The sequence below is a fragment of the Taeniopygia guttata genome, chromosome 25, assembly GCF_048771995.1.
Source record: "Taeniopygia guttata chromosome 25, bTaeGut7.mat, whole genome shotgun sequence".
NCBI lineage: Eukaryota > Metazoa > Chordata > Aves > Passeriformes > Estrildidae > Taeniopygia > Taeniopygia guttata.
This window is the reverse complement of record NC_133050.1, coordinates 6,656,757-6,675,478: the sequence shown is the minus strand read 5'-3', so window position 1 is coordinate 6,675,478 and position 18,722 is coordinate 6,656,757. Positions and strand designations below refer to the sequence as shown.

The 18,722-nt window shown below is 65.2% G+C and overlaps 1 protein-coding gene across 1 annotated transcript; it reads right to left on the bottom strand.

The window, feature by feature from the left end:
- Nucleotides 1–2,684: 2,684 nt before the first annotated feature.
- Nucleotides 2,685–18,176, bottom strand: LOC115498413 (CUGBP Elav-like family member 3). The gene is made up of 13 exons (XM_072918447.1): nt 17,218–18,176; nt 14,228–14,310; nt 11,916–11,964; nt 10,923–11,051; nt 10,390–10,469; nt 9,109–9,252; nt 8,097–8,235; nt 7,146–7,295; nt 7,013–7,078; nt 6,063–6,161; nt 4,879–5,022; nt 3,854–3,986; nt 2,685–2,888 (listed from the first exon to the last, which is right to left on the bottom strand). Exons 1-12 carry the CDS (start codon nt 17,360–17,362, stop codon nt 3,859–3,861), a joined length of 1,356 nt encoding a protein of 451 aa, XP_072774548.1. The 5' UTR covers nt 17,363–18,176; the 3' UTR covers nt 2,685–2,888; nt 3,854–3,858.
- Nucleotides 18,177–18,722: the final 546 nt, after the last annotated feature.

The window sequence follows — 18,722 nt, the reverse complement described above, 5'->3', positions numbered from 1 at the left end:
CCAAATTCCGACGGAACCATCTCCCTGTGGATTTTTTAATCCGAAAAAAAAACACAGAAAGGGAGAAATCGGTCAAAAAAAAAAACAAAAACAAAACTCTGCCCCCGCTTTGTCCCATTTTCCCTCTTCCAGCTGCTCCCATTCCTCGGGTTCCCCTTTAGTGTAATTAATTGTAACATATTCTTTTAAATAAATTGATTTATTGAGGAAATTCCGGAGGGCCGTGGCCGTGCTCCTTCCCCTGGGGGGGGCTCCCGTGTCCCCCCAAAATCCAGGGATGGTCTCAAAATTCTGGAATTTGGGAATTCGGTGGGGGGTTTTTAAGGTGTGGTTTAGGGTGGTTTTTTTGTTTGTTTGTTTTTTATTATTATTATTATTATTTCGACAGAAAAACCAAAAAAAAAAAAAAGAGAGAAAAAAAAAGTCAGTTCTGAAAGGAAATGCAATAAATAGCAAATAAATAAAGCCTTGAGCCCGGGGGGCTTCACCGCCCCTCCCCCAAACCCCCCCCACCCCCCAAAATCAACCCAGCAGGTCCCAAACCCCCCCAAAATGGGGGGGACACGGAGGGGGCCCAAACCCCCCCTTATGTACAGCGGGGTGAAGGGGGGGGCACTGGTTTGGGGGTGCTGGGGGCACTGGGGAGAGGTTTGGGGGCACCAAGCCCGGTTTGGGGGGGCTGGGGGGGACATTGGGCCAGTCTGGGGGGGGACCCTGACCCAGTCTGGGGGGCTGGGGTGGCACCGACCCCACCTGGGGGGAATTGTCCCGGTTTGGGGTGCTGGGGGCACTGGTTTGGGGGCACTGTCCCAGTTTGGGGTGCTGGGGGCACTGGTTTGGGGGGCACTGTCCCAGTTTGGGGGGAATTGTCCCAGTTTGGGGGCACTGTCCCAGTTTGGGGTGCTGGGGGCACTGGTTTGGGGGGAATTGTCCCAGTTTGGGGGGAATTGTCCCAGTTTGGGGTGCTGGGGGCACTGGTTTGGGGGGAATTGTCCCAGTTTGGGGGGAATTGTCCCAGTTTGGGGTGCTGGGGGCACTGGTTTGGGGGCACTGTCCCAGTTTGGGGTGCTGGGGGCACTGTCCCAGTTTGGGGTACTGGGGGCACTGGTTTGGGGGTGTTGGGGTTTGGGGTCCTGGGGGGCTCCGGGCTGGGCACGGCCCCGGTTTGGCTGGTGGGGGCCGGCACCCCCTGGATTTGGGATTTGGGATCCTTTGGGATTTGGGATCCTTTGGGATCCTTTGGGATTTGGGATCCTTTGGGATTTGGGGCCGCGTGTCCGTGTCCGTGTCCGTGTCCCTGTCCGTGTCCCTGTCCCTGTCCCTGTCCCTGCTCCGGCCGCTCCCGCTGTCCCCCGGATGTGGCTGGTTTGGAGTTCCCAGGAATTCCCGGGATCGGCCGCTCCGAGTCCATCCGGCTCCTGATGGGGACGTTTTGGGATGGGACATCCCAAAGGAGCGGGGACATCCCGGGGTCGGTGCTGGAGCGTCCCACGGCCGGGACATTCCGGGATCATTCCGGTGTTGGAACATCTGCTGGAACGTTCCGGAATTGGAGCATTCCCATATCAGAGCATCTGCTGGAACGTTCTGGAATCGGATCACTCCAGTATCAGAACATCTTCTGGAACATTCCGGGATTGGATCGTTCCAGTATCAGAACATCTACTGGAACATTCTGGTGTCGGATCGTTCCGGTGTTGGAGCATTCCAGTCCTGGATCCCTTTGATCTTGGAGCATCCCGATAACGGAGCAGCCCCAGGCTGGGACATTCCGGGGTTGGAGCATCCCGGTGTGGGATTGTCCTGCTGTGGGATCATCTGTGGGATCGTCTGTGGGATCGTCTGTGGGATCATCCCGCTATGGGATCGTCCCAGTATCAGCATTCCCGTGGTGGAACTTTCCGGTATTGGAGCTTCCCGGTGCCGGAGCCTCCCCGTGGGGAACATCCCAGTGTGGGATCATCCCGGTGCTGGTCCATCCCAGTCCCAGTTTATCCCGGTCTCGGCCCATCCCAGTCCCAGTTTATCCCAGTCCCAATCCATCCCAATCCCAGTTTATCCCAGTCCCAGTTTATCCCAGTCCCAGTTTGTCCCAGTCCCAGTTTATCCCAGTCCCAGTCCATCCCAATCCCAGTTTATCCCAGTCCCAGTTTATCCCAGTCCCAGTCCATCCCAGTCCCAGTTTATCCCAGTCCCAGTCCATCCCAATCCGTTTATCCCAATCCCAGTCCATCCCAGTCCCAGTTTATCCCAGTCCCGGCCCATCCCAGTCCATCCCAATCTCAGTCCATCCCAGTCCATCCCAATCCCATTCCCAGTTTATCCCAGTCCCAGTTTATCCCAGTCCATCCCAGTCCGGTGCCCGCCCATCCCGCGGGGAAACTGAGGCAGGCAGTGGGCGGAGCGGGTGGCAGTGGCAGTGTTGGGGTCCCGCTGCGCCCCCGGGCGGGAATTGGGGGGGGTGGGGCCGAGTCCCCCCTTTGGGACCCCCCGTGACCCCCCGTGACCCCCAGAGACCCCCCCCAGTTTGGAGCTGCTTTTGGTCCTGTTTGGTGAGAAAAGCCCCAAGAAGGGTCCCCGGGGGGGGGGGGTGGGGGTGGGGTCCTTTTGGGGCCCCCCAGGGTGGGCACGACCCCCCAAAACCGGAGTGGGGCTGCGGCTGCTGGGGGGGGGGGCACTGGGCTGGACTGGGATGGACTGGGATGGACTGGGATGGACTGGGGGGGTCGGATGGGGTCTGGGGGGGGGTCCATCCTTCCTGAGCGTGGGGGGGTCTGGGGGCCCCCCCAGCAGGACAGAGCCCCCCACCCCCCCCGGGCATCGCTGGGTTTGGGGGGGCTGCTCTGCAAGGGGGGGCACCCAAAGGTGCTGCTCCGGCGCCTCCGGACCTGGGGAGGGAAAATTTGGGGATGGGGGTGGGGGTTAAACTGAGTTTGGGGGGCACTTCCTGCCCCCCCAAATCCCTGGGACACCCCAAATACCTCCACGGCACTTCCTGCCCCCCCAAATCCCTGGGACACCCCAAATACCCCCACGGCACTTCCTGCCCCCCCAAATCCCTGGGACACCCCAAATACCCCCAGGGCATTTCCAGCCCCCCCAAAATCCCGGGGACCCCCCAAATCCCAGTGGGGCACATCCCAACCCAGCGGGTTTGGGGGGCTCAGGGGGTTCCCAGCCTGGGGGGGTCATGGGGGGGTTCTGGGGGGAGGTCCCAGGGGGGCTCTCAAGGGGATCCCCGGGGGATGTCCAGCCCGGAGGGGTCCCAGGGGGGTCCCAGCGGTGTCCCAGGGGTGTCCCAGGGGTGTCCCAGAGTGTCCCAGGGGGGTCCCAGGGTGTCCCGGGGGGTCCCGGGGGGATCTCGGGAATGTCCCAGGGGTGTTCCAAGGGGTCCCTGGGGATCCCAGGGTGTCCCAGGAGTATCCCAGGGGTGTCCCAGGGTGTCCTAGAGGTTCCTGGGGGTGTCCCAGGGGTGTCCCAGAGGGTCCCTGGGGATCCCAGGGTGTCCCAGGGTGTCCCAGGGTGTCACAAGGTATCCCAGGGTGTCCCAGAGGTTCCTGGAGGTGTCCCAGGGGTGTCCCAGGTTATCCCAGGGGTGTCCCAGGGTGTCCTGGGGTATCCCAGGAGTGTCCCAGGAGTGTCCCAGGGGTGTCCCAGAGGGTCCCTGGGGAATCCCAGGGTGTCCCAGGGTGTCCCAGGGAGTCCCAGGAGTGTCCCAGGGTGTCCCAGGGTGTCCCAGGGAGTCCCAGGAGTGTCCCAGGGTGTCCCAGGGGGTCCCAGGAGTGTCCCAGGAGTGTCCCAGGGGTGTCCCGGGGTGTCCCGGGGGTCTCCCCGGGGGTCCCGGGGCTCTCACCGGGCTCAGTAGGGCCGGTTGGCGTCTTTGGGCCTCTTGAGCTGCACCTTGAGGCGCTTCATGCCGATCTGGAAGCCGTTCATGGCCTGGATGGCGGCCTGGGCGCTCGCGGGGTTGTCAAAGCTCACGAAGCCTGCGGGGACATCGGGGACATCGGGGGGATATGGGGGACAGAGGGGACATTGGGGAGATCGGGGACATCAGGGACTGGTGACCCTGGCCGTGATGTCCCCACGTGCTGACCATGGTGCTGCCACCCCGTCCTTGCTGTCCCTCCTTGTCCCTCATGTCCCCATTTCCCATAACCCACATCCCCTATCCCATATCCCCATGTCCCCGTGTCCCCATGTCCCCATATCCCAATATCCCAAATGTCCCCAATGTCCCCAGTGTCCCCATGTCCCCCCACATTCCCTATCCCATATCCCACTGTCCCCACTGTCCCCAATGTCCCCCATGTCCCCAGTGCCCCCATATCCCACATCATTATCCCATTATCCTCATTGTCCCCAATGTCCCTGATGTCCCCAGTGTCCCCAGTGTCTCCATTGTCCCCAATGTCCCTGAGGTCCCAAGTGTCACCAATGTCTCCAGTGTCCCCACTGTCCCCGATGTCCCCATTGTCCCCAGTGTTCCCCAATGTCCCTGATGATCCCAATGTCCCCAATGTCCCTGAGGTCCCCAGTGTCCCCAATGTCCCTGATGTCCCCACTGTCCCCAGTGTCTCCATTGTCCCCAATGTCCCCAATGTCCCTGAGGTCCCAAGTGTCACCAATGTCTCCAGTGTCCCCAATGTCCCCAGTGTCCCCGATGTCCCCAGTGTCCCCAGTGTCCCCAGTGTCCCCGATGTCCCCACTGTCCCCAGTGTCCCCACTGTCCCCATTGTCCCCAGTGTCCCCAGTGTCCCCAGTGTCCCCATGTCCCCACTGTCCCCAATGTCCCCACTGTCCCCAGTGTCCCCATTGTCCCCGATGTCCCCAGTGTCCCCGGTGTCCCCGGTGTCCCCGGTGTCCCCGCGTCCCTACCGAAGCACTTGCTCTGGTTGGTGGCCCTGTCCACGAAGACCTTGGCGGAGATGACGTTGCCGAAGGGGAGGAACATCTGCAGGATCTCGGTGTCGGCGAACTCCTGGGGCAGGTGGTAGATGAAGATGTTACAGCCCTCGGGGCCTGCGGAGGGAGCGGGGTCACACCTGGGACGGCGTCCCCAAACGGAGCCGGGACCCCAAACCGGGGCTGGAGACCCCAAACGGAGCCGGGACCCCAACGGAGCCGGGACCCCAAACCGGGGCTCGGGACCCACAGGGACACGGGACCCCAAACCGGGGCTCGAGACCCCAACGGAGCCGGGACCCCAAACCGGGGCTCGGGACCCCAAACGGAGCCGGGACCCCAAACCGGGGCTCGAGACCCGCAAGGACACGGGACCCCAAACCGGGGCTCAAGACCCACAGGGACACGGGACCCCAAACCGGGGCTCGAGACCCCAACGGAGCCGGGACCCCAAACGGAGCCGGGACCCCAAACCGGGGCTCGAGACCCACAAGGACACGGGACCCCAAAACCGTGGCTCGAGACCCCAAAACCGGGGCTCTGAACCCAAAACAGGGACCCCAAACCGGGGCTCGAGACCCCAAACGGAGCCGGGACCCCAAAACTGGGGCTCGAGACCCCAAAACCGGGGCTCGAGACCCGCAAGGACACGGGACCCCAAAACTGGGGCTCTGAACCCAAAACAGACACGGGACCCCAAAACTGGGGCTCAAGACCCGCAACGGACCCGGGACCCCAAATCCAGGGCTTGAGACCCACAGCCCACACGGAACCCCAAACTTGGGGCTCTCAATTTAAACTGAGACTTGAGACCCCAAAACTGAGGCTCAAGACCCAAAATGGACACAGGACCCCATGGGGGTCCGGAGGGTTTTGGGGGGTCCCGGGGGGGGTTCTCTGGAGTCTGGGGAGTTTGGGGGGGATCCCAGAGGTGTCTCGGGGGTCTGGGGAGTTTTGGGGGTCCCAGGGAGGGTCTGGGGAGTTTTGGGGGTCCCAAGGAGGGTCCGGGCAGTTTTGGGGGTCCTGGGGGGGGTCTGGGCAGTTTTGGGGGTCCCAGGGAGGGTCCGGGCAGTTTTGGGGGTCCTGGGGGGGGTCCGGGCAGTTTTGGGGGTCCCGGGGGGGTCCGGGCAGTTTTGGGGGTCCCGGGGGGGTCTCACCTTCGCGCTGCTGCTGCTGCGGGGGGGGCGGGGGGGCGAGCAGGGGTCCCGGGGGGGCGAAGGCGGGGCTCACCAGCCCGTAGGCGGCCGGGTACGCGGCTGGGGGCACGGCGGGCACCGGGTCAGCGGGGCATCGCTGCCACCCCAGTGCCACCCCAGTGCCACCCACACCCGCCCAGTGCCACCCCAGTGCCACCCACACCCGCCCAGTGCCCTCCCAGTGCCCCCCAGTGCCACCCACACCCACCCAGTGCCCTCCCAGTGCCCCCCAGTGCCCTCCCAGTGCCCCCCAGTGCCACCCACACCCGCCCAGTGCCCCCCAGTACCACAGACCCCCTCCCAGTGCCCTCCCAGTGCCCCCCAGTGCCACCAACACCCGCCCAGTGCCCCCCAGTACCACAGACCCCCTCCCAGTGCCCTCCCAGTGCCCCCCAGTGCCACAGACCCCTCTCCCAGTGCCCTCCCAGTGCCACCCAACACCCGCCCAGTGCCTCCCAGTACCCCACAACACAGCCCCAGTCCCTCCCACTGCCCTCCCCAGTCCTTCCCAGTTCCCCCAGTGTCCTCCCAGTGCCCTCCCAGTGCCCCACAACCCTCTCCTAGTGCCCTCCCACTGCCCTTCCAGTTACCCCCAGTCCCTCCCAGTTACCCCCAGTGTCCTCACAGTGCCCTCCCAGTGCCCCCCAGTACCACAGACCCCCCTCCCAGTACCACAGACCCCCCTCCCAGTGCCCCCCAACTCCCTCCCAGTGCCCCCCAGTCCCTCCCAGTGCTCTTCCAGTGCCCCCCAGTACCACAGACCCCTCTCCCAGTGCCCCCCAGCCCCCTCCCAGTCCCTCCCAGCCCCCCCCAGTCCCTCCCAGTGCACCCCAATCCCCCCCCAGACCCCTCCCAGTCCCTCCCAGTGCCCCCAGTCCCCCCCAGTCCCTCCCAGTACCCCCAGTACGCACCAGTGTAGTGCTGCATGCCCGCGTACGCCTGCTGCAGGGGGTCCCCGGGGGTCGCGGGGCTCTGGGCTGGGGGCACAGGGGGGGTTAGGGGGGTCCGGGGGGGCTCGGGGGGGTCGGGGGGGGTCGGGGGTACCTGGGAAGGGCGGGACCCCCCCGGCATAGACGGCGTCGGGCGCGGGGGGCCCCGCGGGCTGCGCGGGCACCGGACTGTAACCGTTAACACCGAGCGGGGCCGCGATGGCCGGGACCGGGGTGGCCGCCATGGCCGGGGGCGTGCTGGTTCCTGGGGAGAGAAACCGGGTCAGGAACGGGATAGGAACGGGATAGGACCGGGATAGGACCGGGACAGGACCGGGGTGGCCGCCATGGCCGGGGGCGTGCTGGTTCCTGGGGAGAGAAACCGGGTCAGGAACGGGACAGGAACGGGACAGGACCGGGATAGGACCGGGATAGGACCGGGGTGGCCGCCATGGCCGGGGGCGTGCTGGTTCCTGGGGACAGAGAAACCGGGTCAGAACCGGGACAGGACCGGGACAGAACCGGGATAGGGCCGGGATAGGACCGGGACAGGAACGGGATATAACGGGGCAGTACCGGGCAGGACCGGGATATAACGGGGGCAGAACTGGGTAGGACCGGGCAGAACCGGGATAGGACCGGGGCAGGACCGGGACAGAACCGGGTCAGGACCGGAATAGGACCGTGTCAGAACCGGGGCAGGACCGGGGCAGGACCGGGCAGCACCGGGTCAGAACTGGGACAGGACCGGGCAGGACCAGGACAGTAACGGGACAGGACCGGGCAGGACTGGGTCAGAACCGGGGCAGGACCGGGACAGGACCGGGACTGTGACCGCGGAGGGTGAGGATCCCCGCACCATTCGGTGGTGGCTGAGTGTCCCTGTCCCAGCCCTGCTGTCCCCAATGTCCCATCCACGGGACCGTCCCCACGGTCCCCATCCCTGTGTCCTCCAGTGCCATCCCCTCCGTCCCTCTGTCCCCTCTGTCCCCCCCGTCCCTCCATCCCCCTGTCCCCCTGTCCCCCGTCCCCTGTCCCCCCCCCGTCCCCTGTCCCCTGTCCCTACCTGAGGAGGGTGGCAGGGGGGTGGCGATGAGCCCGTTGGGGCTGACGGTGCCCATGTGCTGCATCTGCACGGCCATGGTGGCCATGGGGCTGAGGTAGGCCGAGTGCGCGGCCACCAGGGCCGCCTGCTGCTGCATCAGCTGCGGGGACACGCCTGACACCGCGGGCATCGGGGACACCGAGGGCCACCAAGGGCCACCAACACCCCAGGGATGTCACCCCAGTGCCACCAGCACCCTGGGACCTCCCCATGGATGCCACCCCAGTGTCCCATGTGGGACCAGCATCTCCCCACGGATGTCACCCCAGTGCCACCAGCACCCCAGGATCTCCCCGTGCCACCAGCACCCCGGGATCTCCCCAGGGATGTCACCTCAGTGCCACCAGGGCCGCCTGCTGCTGCATCAGCTGCGGGGACACGCCTGACACCGCGGGCACCGGGGACACCAAGGGGCACTGGGGCCACCACGGCCACCGAGGGCCACCAGCACCCCGAGATCTCCCTGTGCCACCAGCACCCCAGGATCTCCCCAGGGATGTCACCCCAGTGCCACCAGCACCCCAGGGATGTCACCCCAGTGCCATGATCTCCCCATGGATGTCACCCCAGTGTCCATCCCCTCCCAACACCCAACACCCATCGCCCATCACGCATCACCCCAACCACCTCAGGCTGCCTTCTGAGGGGTCCCACCCCCTTCTTCTTGAGCCCCCCAGTCCCCCCAGTCCCCCCAATGTCCCCAGTGTCCCATCCCAGTGCCCCCCACTCCCCCCAGTGCCTCAGTTCTCCCAGTGTCCCCAGTGTCCCCAGTCCCTCCCAGTCCCTCCCAGTGCCCCCAGTGCCCCTCCCAGTGCCCATCCCAGTGCCCATCCCAGTGCCCCCAGTCCCTCCCAGTCCCTCCCAGTCCCCCAGTGCCCCCAGTGCCCCTCCCAGTGCCCATCCCAGTGCCCATCCCAGTGCCCCCAGTCCCTCCCAGTCCCTCCCAGTCCCCCCAGTGCCCCCAGTGCCGTACCGCCTGCGTGTAGGCGCTGTAGGCTCCGAACTGGAGGGCGATGGGGCTGAACATGCCGAGCTGGGTCGCCACCTGCTGCATCCGCCGCAGCCCCCGCTCCTTCTCCGTGTCCGCGAACTTCACCACCAGGCTGGAGGAGGCGCCCTGCGGGCACAGGCGGGCACACGCGGTCAGGGGTGGGCAGTGGTGGGCAGTCGTGGTCAGTCGTGGTCACTTGTGGTCAGTCATGGTCAGTCGTGGTCACTTGTGGTCAGTCATGGTCAGTCGTGGTCAGTGGTGGTCAGTCGTGGGCACGTGTGGTCAGTCATGATCACTTGTGGGCACGCACGGTCAGTGGTGGTCAGTGGTGGTCATTCATGGTTGGTCATGGTTGGTCATGGTTGGTCATGGTCATTCATGGTCGGTCATGGTCATTCATGGTCATTCATGGTCGGTCATGGTTGGTCATGGTTGGTCATGGTCAGTTGTGGTCAGTCGTGGTCAGTCGTGGTCGGTCGTGGTCAGTCGTGGTCAGTCATGGTCGGTCATGGTCAGTCATGGTCGGTCATGGTCGGTCATGGTCACTTGTGGTCACTTCTGGTCAGTCATGGTCAGTCATGGTCATTCATGGTCATTCATGGTCATTCATGGTCAGTCATGGTCAGTCATGGTCACTTGTGGTCACTCATGGTCAGTCGTGGTCAGTCATGGTCGGTCACGGTCGGTCATGGTCGGTCATGGTCAGTTATGGTCAGTCATGGTCAGTCATGGTCAGTCGTGGTCACTTGTCGTCAGTTATGGTCAGTCATGGTTGGTCATAGTCAGTTGTGGTCACTTGTGGTCAGTTATGGTCAGTTATGGTCGGTCATGGTCAGTCATGGTTGGTCATGGTCACTCATGGTCAGTCATGGTCGGTCGGGGTCAGTCACGGTCACTCATGGTCACTCATGGTCAGTCATGGTCAGTTAAGGTCACTCATGGTCAGTTATGGTCAGTTATGGTCAGTTATGGTCAGTTATGAAGGTCACTCATGGTCAGTTATGGTCTGTTGTGGTCAGTCACGGTCACTCACGGTCAGTTAAGGTCACTCACGGTCCCTCATGGTCACCCATGGTCACTCACGGTCACTCACGGTCACTCATGGTCACTCACGGTCACTCATGGTCACTCACGGTCACTCATGGTCACTCATGGTCACTCATGGTCACCCATGGTCACTCAGGGTCACCCATGGTCACTCACGGTCACTCACGGTCCCTCATGGTCACTCATGGTCACTCACGGTCACTCACGGTCCCTCACCGGCAGCGTGCGGCTCCCGTGCAGGGCGGCGATGGCGGCCTGGGCCTCTGCGTGGCTCTGGAACTTGACGAAGGCACAGCCTGGGGACATCGGGGACATTGGGACATTGGGGACATTGGGGACATTGGGGACATTGGGGACATTGGGGACATCAGGGACAGACCCCATTAACCCCATCCCTGCCCCACAGATGTCCCCCTGCCCACGCCGGTGACCCCCATGGGACCCTCCAGGAGCCCCATGGGACCTCCAGTGACACCCGTGGGACCCTCCAGGAGCCCATGGGACCCCCAGTGACCCCCATGGTACCCCCCCAGAGCCTGTGAGACCCCCGGTGACACCCGTGGGACCCCCAATGACCCCCGTGGGACCCTCCAGGAGCCCGTGGGACCCTTGGTGCCCCCCGTGGGACCCCCAGTGCCCCCCATGGGACCCCCAGTGCCCCCCATGGGACCCCCAGTGCCCCCCATGGGACCCCCATGGGACCCCCCAGTGCCCCCCGTGGGTCCCGCCCTTTGCCCCGGGGGTCGCACCTTTGCTGGTGCCGTCGGGGCCGCGCAGCACGGTGCACTCGTCGATGGTGCCGAAGGGCTCAAACATCTTCCGCACGTCCTCGTCCGCCTGCTGCTTGCTCAGCATCCCCACGAACAGCTTGCGGTCCTCTGCGGGCACAGCGTGGCACCGGCACCGGGCACCGGGATGGGCACCGGGATGAGCACCGGGATGGGCACCGGGATGGGCACCGGGCACGGGGACAGGGGCACAGGGACAGGGGCATGGGGACAGCGCGTGGCACCGGCACCGGGACATGGGGACAGGGACAGCGCGTGGCACCGGGCAGGAGGACAGGGATACAGGGACAGGGGCACGGGGACAGTGCATGGCACCAGGACATGGGCACCAGGACAGGGGCATGGGGACAGCGTGTGGCACCAGGTACGGACACAGGGACAGGGGGACACGGGCACCGGGACATGGGCATGGGGACATGGGGACAGGGGCACGGGGACAGCGTGTGGCACTGGGACACGGGCACTGGACACGGGGGGATGGGGACGTGGGTATGGGGACACTGCGCTGGCACCGGGACAGGGGCATGGGGACACGGGCACGGGGACACCACGGTTGGCACCGGGACATGGGCACTGGGACATGGCCATGGGGACAGAGGCACTGGGACACCGTGCTGGCACCAGGACATGGGCACTGGGACATCGTGTTTGAGGGTGATTCGGGGTGGTTTTGGGGGATTTAGGGGTGTTTCAGTGTGATTCGGGGGCATTTTAGGGTGATTTGGGGGGAATTTGGGGGTTTTTGGAGTGATTTCGGGGTTTTTGGGTGATTTTGGGGGTTTTGGGGGAATTTGGGAAGATTTGGGGGTGTTTCAGTGTGATTCGGGGGTATTTTAGGGTGATGATTTTGGAGTGATTTGGAGGGATTTGGGGGTGATTTTGGGGTGATTTTGGGGTGATTTGGGGTTTTTGGGGTGATTTTGGGGTGATTTGGGGTGATTTTGGGGGCGGTACCTCCTCGGCTCTCACTGTCCGCCGGCTTCACCTGGATGGGCCGGTTCATCTGGGGGGGGGCACAGAGGTGGGGGAGGGGTTGGGGACACACAGAGACCCCCCCTGACCCCCCCCAGCACCTCCCCCACCCCCCCAAAGATGCTGCGGTCTCCATGGCAACGCCGGGCCTGCATCCCCCTCCCGTTCCCTGGCAACGCCTTAATGAGCGCCCCTCCCCCCCCCAGCGTTAATTGGGGTGGGGGGGGGGATGGACCCGCCCCCTCCCCCAATCTGGAACCCCCCAGAGGAGCGGGGGGAGGGGGGGGGGGAGGGCGCAGCTGCGCGGTTGCCATGGCAACGGGCGGCCGGTCTCCATGGCAACCGCCCACTCATCCCCAATTTACCCGGCGCCGTCGCCATGGCAACGCCGCTGACGTCATCAGCGCTCGCGATAAACAATGACGGGGATGGGGGGGGGGGGGATGGAGATTTGGGGATGGGAGACCCCCCCCAACCCCCCCCCACCCCAAAAAAGCCTCGGGGGGTGGTGTGGGGGAGGGGCGGCCGTGCCCCCCTCTCGATCTGGGGGGATTTTGGGGGGATTTTTGGGGGGATTTTGGGGGGAATTGGGGCTGTGGGGGGGGGCGGGGATGGAGATTTGGGGACGGGAGACCCCCCCTCAATCCCGCCCCCCACCCCAAAAAACCTTCAGGGGGGCGCTGTGGGGGAGGGGCGGCCGTGCCCCCTTCCCGGGTGGATTTTTGGGGGGATTTTGGGGGGATTTTTGGGGGCTCCATCCCCGGCTGACCCCGCGCGTTCCTTTCGCTGCCGAAAGCGAAGGTTCCCCCCCCCCCCGAATCCCCCCAAAAAAAGCCCCAGATGGCGCTGGGAATGCCCCCCCGAATTGGGGGGGGGGGGCGTTAATCCCCCCTAATCCCCCTCCCCTCCCCCCCCCCCGCTGGATCAGCCCCGTCCGCCGATTTGGGGAGGGGGGGGTGAAAAAATCCCCCAAAACCCCCCCAAAATTCCACCGGGACCCCCCCACTGGGCTCAGCGCGGCTCGGGGGGTGCTGAGGGTGACGCCCCCTCCCCAAATTCCCCGCGCTGCTCGGGGGCAGCTGCGGGGGCGGGGCCGCCCCTAATCCCCCCCCCCCTCCCTAAATCCCCCCCCTCACCCCAAATCCCCCCCGGATTTACGGCCCCAAATCCCGGGATTATCCCCACAGAGCCAAATCCCCCCCCGGGCTCGGCGGGACACGCGTGGGGTGGGGGGGGGGCGAGCATCGAGACCCCTCCCCACCCCCGACACCCCCAAACTGAGCCCCCCCACCCCCGCCCCTCCCCCCGCTTCGGGGACCCCCCAAATCCTCCCCAGGAAACCTCAAAACCCCCCAAAATTCAGGATTGGGAGGTGGGACCCCCCCAATAATGAATTAGGGGGGGGGGCACATGGACCCCCCCAAAATCCCCCCCCCCCAGCCCGGGCTTTGTTGTCTCCCGCGCTTCATTAGCGCCCGGCCCTCATTAGCGGCGCTAATTAAACACCCGCAGGTGTTCGGGGTGATTTTTTAGGGGTGATTTTGGGGGATTTCGGGGTGATTTTTGGGGGCCCTATAGGTGATTTTTGGGCAACCTCAGGGTAATTTTTGGGAGTGATTTTGGGGGATTTCAGGGTGATTTTTGGGTGGCCTCAGGATGATTTTTAGGGTTGATTTTTGGGGAATTTCAGGGTGATTTTTGGGGGCCCTATAGGTGATTTTTGGGTGGCCTCAGGATGATTTTTTAGGGGCGATTTTGGGGGATTTCAGGGTTATTTTTGGGGAGGGGTCTCAGGATGATTTTTGGGGGGTCTCAGGGTGACTTTTGGGGTTGATTTTGGGGAATTTCAGGGTGATTTTTGGGGGCCCTATAGGTGATTTTTGGGCAACCTCAGGATGATTTTTAGGGTTGATTTTTGGGGGCCCTAAATGTGATTTTTGGGTGGCCTCAGGATGATTTTTTAGGGGTGATTTTGGGGGATTTCAGAGTGATTTTTGGGGAGTCTCAGGATGATTTTTAGGGTTGATTTTTGGGGAGTCTCAGGATGATTTTGGGGGGGTCTCAGGATGATTTTTAGGGTTAATTTTTGGGGGGTTTACAGGTGATTTTTGTGGGGCCTCAGGATGATTTTTAGGGTTGATTTTTCTGGGGTTTACAGGTGATTTTTAAGGGGTTTCGCTGTGATTTTGGGGGTCTGGGTGGGATTTTTCGGGGTTTTACGGGGGATGTTGGGGTGTCGCGGGTTTGGGGGGATTTGGGGGTGTCCCGGGGGGGTCCCCACGCCCCCCACTCACCCCCGGCAGCGTTTTCTGCTCGTGCAGGGCGCTCTGGGCCTTCAGGGCCGACTCGCGGGCGCAGTAGGTCAGGAAGGCGCATCCTGGGGGGGGAGGGGGGAAAAAAAGGGGTCGGGGGGTGTTGGGGGGCACCCCCAAAGTGTCCTCACCCCCCGCCCGAGGTGACACTGAGGGTCTGGAGTGGTCAGAGCGCCCCAAAAGTAACGGGAACCCCCCCAGAACACCCCCAGCCCCAGAGACCCCAAATAACCCCCCCAAAGACCCCAAATCCCCCCCAAAGACCCCAAATAACCCCCACAGACCCCAAATAACCCCCAGAGACCCCAAATCTCCCCCATAGACCCCAAATAACCCCCCCAGAGACCCCAAACAAACCCCACAGATCCCAAATAACCCCCAGAGACCCCAAATCCCCCCCAAAGACCCCAAATAACCCCCAGGCCCCCCAAAGCCCCCAGACCCCACATTTGGGGGCACTGACACCCCCCAAAGACCCCTGGGGGTCCCACAGAGACCCCGAGGCCCCCCCAGGACCCCTGGAGACCCCCCCCAGTTCCGGTACAGTCGGTGCCGGGGGTTTGGGGGGGCTCCAGGACACCCCCCCGGGTGTTGGGGACACCCCCAAACCCCCACAGGGACCCCCAGTGCCACCCCCAGGGACACCCGGGTGAGCACGTGACACACCGAGAACAGACACAACACCCCAAAACGACACCCGGACACCCAAAACGACACCCGGACACCCCAAAACGACACCCGGACATCCAAAACTACACCCGGACACCCAAAAACAACACCCGGACACCCAAAAACAACACCCGGACACCCAAAACCAACACCCGGACACCCCCAAACAACACCCTGACACCACAATACCCCCAGGGCTGGGTGTCACCTGGAGGGGCACCCACGTGACACCCAACACCCGTCGGGCACCCCGAGACAACAGCCGGTGGCGCCGGGCACCGCCGCACCCGCCTGGCACAACACCCCAAAAACAACAGCCCAACAACACCCGAACAACAACAAACCCTCAACAACACCTGAACAACAACACCCCTAAAACAACACCCAAACAACAACACCCAAACAACAACACCTCGACAACAACACCTGAACAACAGCCCAACAACAACATCCCCAAAAACAACCCCCCAACAACACCCCAACAACAAACCCCCAACAACACCTGAACAACAACACCCCTAAAACAACACCCCAACAGCAACACCCCAACACCCCAGCAACGACACCCCAACAACAGCCTGACAACAACAGCCCCCACTCCCTCACCCCACAACACCCTGGTACAACACCCCACACCTGACACAACCCCCGCCCGGCCCGTGGCCGCACAGCCGCCCCCACCCCCAGCACTGGGGTACAACACCCTGACACGGGGTAGCCAGGCTGGGCTGGGGGGCCGCGGCTGTTCCCGGTGCCCTCGGCTGTTCCCGGGGCTGTTCCCAGTACCGGGGGCTGTACCCGGGGCCTGCGGCTGTAGGTTGAGCTGTGGGTGTTGCTCAAGGCCTTTGGCTGTACTGGGGCTGTTCCCGGTACCGGGGGCTGTTCCCGGTGCCCTCGGTTGTACCCGGTACCGGGGGTTGGATCTGGAGTGGTTCCCGGTGCCGGGGCTGTTCCGGTTACCGGTGCCCTCGGTTGTACCCGGGGCTGTTTGTGGGGCTGTTCCCGGTGCCCTCGGTTGTACCCGGTACCGTCTGTGGGGCTGTCCCCGGTGCTGGTGGCCGTTCCCGGTCCCAGGGACCCCATCCCGGGGCTGTTCCCGGTCCCGGGGCTGTGTCACAGGGGCCGTTCCCGGTGCTGGGAGCTGTTCCCGGTACCGGGAGCTGTTCCTGGTGCTGGAGGCCGTGGCAGGGGCTGTGCCGGTACCGGGGCTGTATCCCGGGGCCATTCCCGGTGTTTGTGGCTGTTCCCGGTACTGGGGGCCACATCCCGGGGCTGATCCCGGTACCGGGGGCAATTCCCGGTACCGGGAGCCGTATCACAAGGCCGCTCCCGGTACCGGGGGCCTTCTCCCGGGGCTCTTTGGGGCACCAGGAGCTGCTCCCGGTATCTGGGGCCACATCCCGGGGCTGCTCCCGGTATCTGGGGCCATTCCCAAAACCGGGGACCAGATCCCGGGGCTGTTTCTCATCCTGGGAGCTGTTCCCGGTACCGGGGGCTGTTCCCACTACCGGGGCCTTATCCTGGGGCCGTTCCCGGTGCCAGGAGCCACATCACGAGGCCATTCCCGGTACCGGCGGCTGCTCTCAGTACGGGGGGGGGGCCGCATCCCGGGGCTGATCCCGGTACCGGGGGCCACATCCCGGGGCTGATCCCGGTATTTGGGGCTGATCCCGGTACCGGGAGCCATTCTCACTACCGGGGGCCACATCCCGAGGCTAATCCCGGTACCGGGAGCCATTCCCGGTACCAAAGGCCACATCCTGAGGCTAATCCCGGTATTTTGGGCCATTCCCGGTACCGAGGGCCACATCCTGAGGCTAATCCCGGTATTTGGGGCTGATCCCGGTACCGGGGGCCACATCCTGAGGCTAATCCCGGTATTTTGGGCCATTCCCGGTACCGGGGGCCACATCCCGAGGCTAATCCCGGTACCGGGAGCCATTCCCGGTACCGAGGGCCACATCCCGGGGCCGTTCCCGGTACCGAGGGCCACATACCGGGGCTGATCCCGGTACCGGGGGCCACATCCCGAGGCTAATCCCGGTATTTGGGGCCGTTCCCGGTACCGAGGGCCACATCCTGAGGCTAATCCCGGTATTTTGAGCCATTCCCGGTACCGAGGGCCACATCCCGGGGCCGTTCCCGGTACCGGCGGCCGAATCCCGGGGCTGTCCCCACACCCGCTGCCCGTGCCCCGCACCCACCCGCGCCGCCCGGGGCCGTGCCCGCTGTCCCTGCCCCATCCCCGCTGCCCGGTGCGGTTTCCCGCGGCCGTCCCCGGTGGCCGGTTCCCGGTGAATCACCTTTGTGCATGCCGGTGTACTTGTCCTTGATGACGGTGAGCTCGTAGATCTTCCCGAACTGCTCGAAAATGGGTTTCAGGTCCTTCTCCTCCAGGTGCCGCGGGATCTGCCCCACGAAGAGTTTGATGGCGTCCGGTTCCTTCATGGGGCCGCCGGGGGGTCCCCGGGCCCCGGGGCCGCTCCCGCTCCCCGCGATCCCCGCCCGGGCTCGGCTCCCGCTGCTGCCGGCGGTGCCCGGTGCCCCGGCGCACACAAAGGACGAGGCGGCCCCGGGGCTCGGCTCGGCTCCGGGGACGGGGCGCGGCGGGGCGGGGGCAGCTCTGCCCGGGGGGCGGCGCTCCCGGTGAGTCCCGGCCGTTCCCCGGTGCTGCTCCCCAAAATCCCGCTGGATGCTGCGAGCGCCCGCCCCGCCGGTACCGCCCCGGTGGCCTCGGGGAGGGTCCCGGTACCGGGCGGGGGGCGGGGGGAGCTCAACGCCCGGTTCGGTGCATGGCGGCCGCGGGGGCCGCCGGTTCCCGAGAGCCCCGGTGGTGACCGAGCCTCCCCCGCCCCGCCCGCTGGGCCGGCGGCACCGGGTACCGGGTACCGGCACCGGGATCGGCACCGGGAGATGCTTTTCTTCCCCGGTTGGAGCCGCCCCGCCCCGCCCCGCCCGGTGCTGATGTCAGAGCGGCACCGGGGACCGGCACCGGCGACGACACCGGGGACGGCGAACTGGGAACGGCTACGGGAACCGGGCACCGGCACCGGGCCACGGGGTTGTGGCTGCCGGGCACCGGCACCGGCGACAACAGCGGGACCCGGAGCCCGGGACCGGGGCTCTGGGAACCGGCTACCGGCACCGGAGCACCGGAAACGGGGCACCGGGACCGTCTGCGGGGCAGCGGCGACAGCACCGGGGAGGGGGCGCTCGGAACCGGGACCGACACCGGCACCGGCACCGGGCACCGGGAGGGGGTCCCGGGCTCCGGTAACGGCCCCGCCCGGACCCGGGGGCGGTGGGGGGGGGGGTGAGGGGGGGATTTTTGGGGAGGGGGCGGGGCCCGGGGCCGCTCCCGCGCGCACGCGCGGAGGGGGCACCGGAGGAGGGGGGAGGGGCTCCGGTGTCCGCCCACGCGTGTCCCCTCCCCCCCCCGTGTCACTGTCGCCTCCCGGTGCTGTCCCCGGTGCTGAAGTCAGCCCCGCCCCCTCCCCTCGGTGTCACCCCCCGGTGTCCCGATGTCCCCAATTCGGTGTCACCCCCCCCGTGTCACCCCCTCGGTGTCCCCCCCCTCCCCGTGTCCCCTCCCTCCCCATCCCGCTGTCCCCGTGTCCCCCCGGTTGTCACAGCAACGAGTCGGTGACAGCCGAGGTGGCACCGCCACCCCCCCCCCCCCTTCCCGAGGGGTGACACCGGGGGGGACACCGGGGGTGGCTTTGGGGACACCCCATGGTGGCGTTTTGGGGACACATTGGGGACCCCTCCCTGGTGGCATTTTGGGGACACCCCGCGGTGACACTTTGGG